The sequence below is a fragment of the Acyrthosiphon pisum genome, chromosome A2, assembly GCF_005508785.2.
Source record: "Acyrthosiphon pisum isolate AL4f chromosome A2, pea_aphid_22Mar2018_4r6ur, whole genome shotgun sequence".
NCBI classification, from domain to species: domain Eukaryota; kingdom Metazoa; phylum Arthropoda; class Insecta; order Hemiptera; family Aphididae; genus Acyrthosiphon; species Acyrthosiphon pisum.
Window position 1 is genome coordinate 10,073,186 of NC_042495.1, and position 10,084 is coordinate 10,083,269.

The 10,084-nt window shown below is 26.0% G+C and overlaps 1 protein-coding gene across 1 annotated transcript; it reads left to right on the plus strand.

Moving 5' to 3' along the window:
- Positions 1–619: 619 nt before the first annotated feature.
- LOC100166564 (uncharacterized) lies at positions 620–4,771 on the plus strand. The gene is given in 7 exon segments (NM_001162241.2): positions 620–778; positions 861–953; positions 1,012–1,150; positions 1,321–1,442; positions 2,812–2,928; positions 3,986–4,117; positions 4,240–4,771. Coding segments are annotated over 7 exon segments (930 nt in total). The 5' UTR covers positions 620–699; the 3' UTR covers positions 4,488–4,771.
- Positions 4,772–10,084: the final 5,313 nt, after the last annotated feature.

The window sequence follows — 10,084 nt, forward strand, 5'->3', positions numbered from 1 at the left end:
TTGCGGCACTGGTTATACTTATTCCATATTGTATTGTTGTATACAATCCACTTCTTCTTAATAAATTGGATATTATTGATTTTTATGTTTAGTTTGGATTTTGAATTACGGTAACATGTTTTTCCATTTTCTGCAAATTCAAAATAATGAATTTTCTTTTAGATATGATTTACAATAACTCTTAACTATATGGTAAATGTAAATATGTAATTATATTATAATATTATGAAATTTTATTGGCATTTTATTCAATAAAAATAATAGTTTTAAAAAGAATATTCTTTATTTAATATTGTCAGTAACGCCATTTTTTACTACCCGACAATCAACGTTTATATTACATTTACAGGAGCTACTGATATAGTGATATTTTTTTTAAATATTATCATTTTATAATCTACCTAAACTTAATAATTTGAAAATAGTTATTCTTCTGTTCAAAAAAAATTATAACTTATTACTTTTAAAATATAGTAATATTTATCATGTAAATATTTAAATATAGCAACTTTATTATATGCTTTAAGATATTTTAGCAACGATTAAAATTCATGGCCATTATTTCTATAAAACTGGTTTCGATTAGTTTGTATGCATGTTTAGCCACTAGTAAGCCTTCAGTCACTACGCAATACTCTCTGTAGCTTCGCATCGTCTTACAGACTACAACAACAAAGTTCACATAATATTTTGAATAAAATGATTTCAATTGAAGATAGGACATTTCTTTTGAAACTTATTTTATTAATTTTATACCTAGATTTCGCAATATGTGCAGGTAGTCTATAATTTTTGATATGTGCCTTAATAAGTTAAGTTTATTTTTGAAACTTATATTTTAAATGCCTTTTTGTTTTAAGGTTGTGACAGTAATCAACTATTATATACAGAAATTGGATGTAAACCTATTTTTGAAAATGGTTCAAATTCTTGTGCAGTGGCATACGACTGTGGTAAATGTTCTCATTAGTAGTGCGTACAATTTTTATAATTTGAATTTAATTTTTGTAGAAAACGTGTTTACAAGATCAAGAGACAACTGTTATCTTAATGGAAATGTGTACTCACCAAAAGATAATATCTCTCAGATTGACTCCGAGTTAAGCCTATGTGTGTCCGGTTGCTTCTGCAATCAAAAAACGATTAATAAGTAAAATAAGTACATAATAAAATATATGTATAGTAGCTTGTAATTATTAAATTATTTATGATTTTTAATATTCGCTGAAATTTAGTATTATAGTTGTAGAAAGTTAAAATTCAAAATCTTATTAATTTGTATTATCATCTTAAGTGAATAATTCTATTCTCATTTTTCAGCAAAACTACAACTACATTTGCATGCGAATATGATCGATGTACATCTTATTTCTCATTATTGCTCGAAAAATGTTATTATAAATTTGACAAAAATTTATGCTGTGAAACTGAATCGTACTGTCGTAAGTTCCTTATCTGTTCAATCAAAATGTTATTGGTATAAAAAAAATTTCATAATATTATTTGGAACAATTAGGAGAACTGAAAAAAGTGTACTCTTCGTGATTATTTTAAAGTATAATATAGCACTGTATTATCAAGTTAAAAGTTACCACTTTCCATAATTCATATTTAACGCACCTGTAACTAGGTATGTGATTTATGAATCTATAACTAAATATAGGAAATTAATAATAAATATAATAGCAGTAGACAGTAGTTGCAGTATTCTAATGCGTTCAAATATAATTCAATCTATTAAATTCACTACCACCTGATTTCTCAATTTATATTTTCTGATACTAAAAGTATAAACACATCTAAAACCTAAATAACAAAGACAAATTGTTGTTTAAAATGTATTATAGTTGTATATTCTTATATTAGAATATTTAATTAAAATAATTAAGTATCGTTAGGTTAGGTCATATATAACGCGGCACCCTGATTTGCCAATGATATATGTGCAGAGGACATCGAATGTGTAAATGTGTTGTCTCTGTCTATATAGGTAGGTACAAAGTCACAAATCTATAGTCGAAATTACTGGACGTACGTGCATGCGCAGTGGCGTAACTATAAATTTGGGTCCCCGGGGCAGTATCAAGTGTTGGCCCCCATATATTTATATTACCAAAATTAAAAAAAAAAACAATATTATAAATATAGTTTATTTACGTTATATGTACAAAACTACAAAGTTGCTATTCCAAATGCAGCGCATGCATGAGTATATAGGTAAAATGAGGAGAAAGAGTAAGAGTACAGCGAAAGGGAGTTTGACCGTGTTTATTTCATTAAAAAAGCTTCACTCGAATACAAAATTGTATATTTGATTCTCTACTCTACAAGTTCGATAATAAGTAAATTCGCTCAAATATTAACTATATAAACAACCTGTAGTAATAATCGTATATCTAAGTAGATTTTGTATGTATTAAACGAGTAAAGCCAGAGATTGTGAAGATGAAGTCAGAGCTTGGTACACTGCTGGAGTTGCGAGGCTGGGAATTAAGCAGTAATTCATGGTTCGCACCGAGGGGGAGGGGAGGCTTAAAGCCTGAACAGGTACAATAAGAAACTCTAAATCCGTAAATGACTGACAGAATGGTCATCTTCTTTATACGCAGTGATCTTATATTATACATATTTTATGCCAAAACTATCTACTAGAATAGAAACTAATCAGAAACCTTAAGCTAAATTATGACAATAATTACTAGATTCTATATTATTACGTAAATATTAAAACCAAAAGGGTATTGTGATTAAAAATTAACATTATATTGTGTACAATATGCAATACATTTATAACATTAAATATTTTTTCAGCTGGAGATGATAATGCTACCGTTCATGAATGTATTTATGATGGCATAACTTATAAGGATGGACAACAATTTAAAATTAAAAATGATTACCAATGCGTATGTTCACCGGAATTCAATGGTAAATAATGCATTGTAATACATTTTAAGACAATTTAAAGTAAATTAGAAACTGAGTGAAGCTATGAATGTATTGTTATTATAATGATTTGTGTTATTTTTAATTTAATTTTTTCATCACTTTTTGGAGTAATAAAATCTTTAGAATTTCAACATTGAGGGTGGTTACAACATTGAAAATGTGCTATACTTTTTTTAATTATAGGGAGAAATAATTAAGGAAAAGCTGAAATTTTTCGTATAAGTAGATTTTGACATTATCGATTTTGTTGTAATTTAAATATAAATTCTCGTTGATAAATATTAATTATTTGATCATTATACCTACTGGATATATTTTTCAAAATATTTTGATTTTCATTGCACCATAATTTATAGACATTTGAAACTTATGACATTTATTAATATTGAAAAATATCTATCCTTTGATAAAATTGAATACAAGTTCCCTCGTACGTTATTATTACTCGAATCATAAAAAAAAATTGTTGAACGTTTTAAGTACCTAAGAATATTTATCAAATTCTTGATAATTTGCTAGCTATTTTTTAGTTCAAAGTTCATAAAATATTAATGAACCCCTAATGTTTTAAATTGAATACAAGGTTTCATAAAAAATGTAATTTAAAGAGTAGCAAGAGGGGATAAGGAAAAATTTACCCTCTAGAGTCTAGATCAAACTTTAACCTTTGAAAAATGTCCTATAAAATTTTTTTTTCTTCAAATGAGGCACATTTGGTTTTGGGGGATAAAACTTTGTCCACCTGAAGATTTGCTCTAGCTCAAGTCATCGTCGGTTGTATAAAAATTGCCATTAATAAAAAAAACTACAATTGCGTTAGAATGGATCATCTCAATAGTTTCAAAACATTCATAGTGAAAAATCATGAAACAATCATACCATATGGACACGTTACAGTTATCATGTGTCTATTTAATAATAATAAAAAATTACTTTTAAATGAAATTACGTAAAAGTAATTTTAACTCTGTGAAAAATAGTTAGGATGTTTAAATATGGTTAATTGTAACACTACATTTCTTAAATGTGTATATAGGTACGGCTAATGAAAAATCGTGTAGAAAATTTAAATGCAATTATGAACTTCTTTACATGGAAAATATTTTGAATCGAGACGCTCCTCTTTATTATGAAGAAAAGGATGGATGTCCCATCAACTGGTATCAATGTAAGTTTAAAATAGATAAATATTTTATTACCAATTAGTAATTGGTTTTCAATTTATCAATTATCAAAAATAGTTTGGTTATAATTAAATAATAATATGTATAATATAATCGTATTTTCCAGCTGAATACGAATCTGATATGGGTACTGTTGAAGTAAATGGAACCATTAGTACCACTAGCCATGTGTGTATGTATGGGAATCTTAGGGTACCAATAGGCCAACAATTAAAGATTGACCGACTTTCAATCAGAAATTCTGAATCAGATACACACAAAACAATATGTACTTGTGATACCCCACCGTTAATAACTTGTATTACGGGTAAAAAAGCTGTTATGAATGATAAATATAATATGCATATAACATGATAAAAAATTAGTATAAATACATATAAACACATATCATTATATCAATATAATAAGACGATAATATCTGTACTTATATTAATAATTGAATTCAATAATACAACTTTTTATTTGGAGAGTTAATAAATTATAATTTTAATTTATCAAGTAGGAATTTATATATTTGTGTAAAAGCAAAATTTAAAACTAACCTTGGGATATGTAAATATTTAAGTATGTTTTTAAATATATCAATAACTCTCTTACAATATATTAATACAAAATCAAATTATAATAAATAACAATCATAATACCGCGGCAACTAGTTATAGTTATACATTTTACATCTGGAAACTCCAATTATGGATATTTCAAAAAATAAAATTTAAAAATCGTTTTAAATAGAGGTATGTACCTATAGCTATACGTTTTACAATAATATTTTGCAGCACACTACACAGGATGGCGCCACATAATCCATCCACATAAATTGGTAATAAAAAGGTTATGAACCAAATATTATTTATTATTAACATGATATTTTTATGCAACAATAAAATATTATTATTTAAAAATATTTATTCAACAAAATAGCCAAACATAGAAGAGTAGCTATTAGGAAAAATTTCCTAAAAGTTTGACCATGTTAAAAATATGTCTACTAATTTTGTTTATTAATTATTGCTACAAACTTATAATTCTTTATCATAGTGGTTTTAAAACAGTATCTTTTATAAAATTCACAATATCTTCGTAAAACACCCACTGATATTGTACATCATACATCTGCTACAATATTATCCTAATTTGTAATCAATTGAAGTTCTTGGATAGTTGTCAAACAAATATCAATATAAGCCGTAAGACATAGGACGTATACCTAGTTTTTATTTGTTAAGTCATCTAAACACTCTAAGTTATTTTTGTAAATAATTACACTAAAATCTTCTATTATGATACATTCATCAACCATCAACAATATTAATTATCATTGCACACTGTCCATTGTGTAATTTTTTGAAAAATTAACGATTAATAATATAACCTTTGAATAATTAAATTTAATCTGTAGTTTTAAATATCAGATGTTGATACTATTTAATTTATGAAACTAATTTTGATCAGGGCAAGAACTTATGCTTATTATTTCAATGTTTTTTTTCAGTAGTTTTGTGTAAATGTTTACCAAATGTGAAAATGTCTTAAATAATAAAAATACTATGACATTATTATTCAATATAAGTACTTACTTATAATATTATATTATAATAATTACATCGCACAATTACACCAACATATTAAGATTTAAGTCTTGTACATTTTCGATATATATTCTTTTTAAATATTAAGGTAAATTCAAAATTATCTCTTAATTTATATTCCCGCTTAATTCAAATAAATTTCAGCCGATTGGTTGGGCGTTTGAACTAACTTTGAATAATTATAAATGCCCGCGCGGCGCCCTGAAGAAAATTGCGCAGGCGAGTTAAAAACTTACCGTGGCCTTAAATGATAATCCAAGATTATCCAAGTTATTTAAATTTCCCTGGTTTCTACTTTAATGCGACTTTGAATGCTGACGAACTTAAGTATCGCCTCCCTCTTGGGACTCGCAGCTACAATATATCTGTTTTTGCGTCTCTCTGCGCCACCTCCTTCCTTACATCAAAGGGGGAACGGTTTAAAATCTCATCAGGACTCGCGAGCTCTGTCTTTGGTATCTCAACAACCTGTTTTCTAGAATCTAAATATATGTATATAATAATACATTGTAGGTATATCAGTTTATATATATACATATATCGTATATTAATATTATATCAAAATCGAATTATCGTTATGAATGCAATGCACGTTCCTGAATTTCTCACCCAAATCGATACGGATTATATTTATACAGAATACCTATATTATAATAAAATATATAAAGAGACGCTTTTTTAAATTATGATTTTATTTCCAAAAAAACTTTTATCGTTTATTTTTAATAAATATGCATATATTTTGTACTTATTTTAATATGAAATAGGTGACATTTGTTGGTAACTAATTTGTGAATTTAAAGTATTTTATCGAATCCTCTCTCATTAAATATTTCAATTTTAAAATCTATATTTATAATATTGATGTATGTAATATAAAAAAAAATTTGCCAAAAGAAATACAAATAAGGCACATTTTACAACAATCGAATGTTGAATATTTTAATTTATACCATTTTAATAGTTTGTAATATCTTTTTATATAGCAGACCTACACGTCTATACGATTTAATTATTACTGAATGTCTGGAATTATTATAATATAATTTATTATTCATTGACAGCATTACAAAAACAAAAAAACACGGAAGTTAAATTACTTTAAAGCAGGTTTCTAGTGTTGACTTCGTTATTGTGTAAATTAATGTATAGGAAGTATTAATGATAAATCATTGGGTACGAAATCGATTCTAAGCAATGTGTCAGTCTCTATTTTTAAAGATATTTTATAATTTATATAGTATATTGGCTACTATTAGTGATATTTTTTCTATAAGCAATATGGTATGTTTATTTAACTTGTACTGAAAACATTACAAATAATATCATACATTGGTCTGGTGTGGCGCGGTGGTTGGCCTCAGTTGCTAACGGGTTCTGAGGTTAAGAAACAGCCGTGTTGCTCCCGGATGAGTGACTACCCGGGTTTTTAGCGACAAATCCTCACCCTGTGTTCTGAACCAACCTACAGTAAAAACTAAAAACAGACTAAGGACCATGCATTTGACGCTTTAAAATTAAATTATTTTTATTATTAATAATTATTAATAATAATATGATACACAGGGTAATATTCACCAAGTGTACCCATTTTTTTTCAATATTGTAGTTATTCAAAATTTTAAATATACTTTAAATCTATATATTATAAAATTCTTATGATTTTTTTCTACTACTTATAAGGAGTGTCTTGTGGAGATATAAACTCCTGTTTTCAAATGAGAACATCCCTTTTTAACTGTAAATTATACAGTGGATAATTTTTCTGTAAGCTATTTTTTCAAATTTAAACGTACACATGAGGAATCTTGTATTGAGTGCTTTGATATAAAAAATAAATATTGTATTAATTAATAATTATATTATAATAATTGTATATTGACACATTTCTGTGAATTTACGTAAAAGTAAAGTCAAAACGCTCATAAAAGACAATAAATTACAATATATTTTCGGTATTTTTTAATAAAATTGCTGTTTGAATAACTTATATGGAACATCCAAACATTGTACTTTAATGTCAATCTTTTTTAAAGTTTATCAAAAATAAACAAAAAATTAGAAAATTTCAAAATCTTTAATTATCTCGAAAAGATCCAAAATATTTAGAAAATTATGTAATGTTTAAAAAATACAAATATTTGGTGAAAAGGTCAGTCATTGACTACTTAAATTACTATGATAAAACTGCAAAATTAATTTTGTCGAGAACTGCTGGTGGTAAATATCCTCGTTTTTTGCTGTGAATTTTTGAACTTTTGAATCACTAATGTATGAACTGAGCTTTCCAGAAACCCCCTTAGATAATCGATATTGAAGTTTGAATAAATTGTTCACATTCAAAGTGTCTTTAGAAATCACAAAAAAACACATTACTGTTTAAAATGCCCTATATTGTATAGGTACCTAAATCGGTCCGTATCATATTATAATTTATAAGCTTTTAAGCTAAAAAATATTATTGATAATGATAAAAATGATTTAATCTTAATCAAATTAAACAGCAAAATATTAATATTTTTAATTCAACAATAATGAAATTAGCTTTGTTATATTATATGTTTAAATAAGGCAACGAGTTTTTGAAATAATTAATTCAAATTTAATGTTGTTGTAAAAGTTATAATTTATGTAGAATATGTGACGACTAGAAATTTTCCGACAAGTTAAATTTTAAGGTATAACCCTTATGAGCTTTAGAACTTTTACTATATAGCTATTGTTATGTAGCCCATAAAACGATTTACCGTATATAACACGTGTAACTAATATTAGTAAAGGCTATACAGTACCTATATAGGACTAAGATAAATGATTATGAATTATGATATGTATTAAAATTGGTAAATGTAAATAATAATATGTATTAATAAATATAGTTTAAATGATGACATTTAAAATGTTTAATTCCACCTAGTGTGTTTTTTTAATTTTGCTAATTAATTATAATCATTAACTGTATAATAATGAATATACAGGTTGGTTCTTTTTATTTAAATATTTGTCACACTCATTTTGAAAAAGTTAACCCGAATTTCAAAAAATCCGGTTTTCTGTGTTTTTCTATTTTTAGCCGAGTGGCATGGCCCAATCGTTAACTAGTCACTGGTTTTCCCATTTTCCGTATTGTTCTCATGACAATGTTTCTTCTCTTTATTAATTTATCATTATATTTGCACTGTAAATAAGTTTTTTATACAACGCTATAACGAGGTTTTTAACTAGAGTGGTAACGTAGTTATAAAATTGAAAATAATAATAAAATAAAAAAACTTAAGTGTTTAAATAAGTTTATATATTTTATATCTATGTCAAACTATTAACAAAAAACGGGTAAATACGATGATTAAAATAATTAATCACAGTAGTTTCTTCCTAGTTATTATGACTTTATTATGATCAATAATGAGATTTTTAATTAAATGTATATTTTATGTCTTTAATTTTTGGATATCCCATCACTGTTTTCAAAGCTCAAAATACTTATACGTTATACTAGATAATGGTATGAAACAAATTTTAAATAATGTAATTTGCATAATTTTAATTAAAATAAATGTCCAAAGTATGTAGGTATACGAAGTTTACTACAAGAAACATTGGTTTATTTATCATAATAATATCTATCATAGTATTATAGTAAGTAAAGAAATAATTTGAATAATTTGACATTGTTTGTAATTTGTATAGGTACAACGTTAGATATTTAAATAAAACATAATATTATGTTGATGAATAAAACTATGAAAACAATATATATTCACAAATATGTATCAAAACTCAATAAAAATTAAATTGTGGTTACATGGAATTAAAGATGCCTTCAATATAGAAAAAATAATATTTGTAAATAAGTTTAGCAACAATATTAGTAAGTATATAAGTTATTTACTAAGTATGTATATTATACTTGTAATTGAGCTGTTTCACATTGTATTGTTGTGGCATATGATATAAGTAACGGGTAGCATAATTACGTTCATATGCAATTATAAAATATATTATTGGTAAGTCTCGTTATAAATTGAAACTATTGCTAGAGCCATAGACCTCAATACCTCATACTGATAAACGGAGCGTGGTGATAGTTCCCGCGGTAAACACTCGATAACGCTGGCCGTACTTATTCGTCCACTTCTGTAGATGTGTATGAGCGTAGACCATACCGGATTGTGCATAGTTAAAATCTTAAAACAATAAAATCAGCATAAACACTTGATTATCGTATTATAATATTATGATTCATGAGTATTTCTTAAAAGTATCAAACGAATTTAATGAATTATAAATAAACTTGTATTAAATCTTACTAGTCTTTAATCTAATCTTACTAATCTTTTTGATTTCAACTTTCTCGTT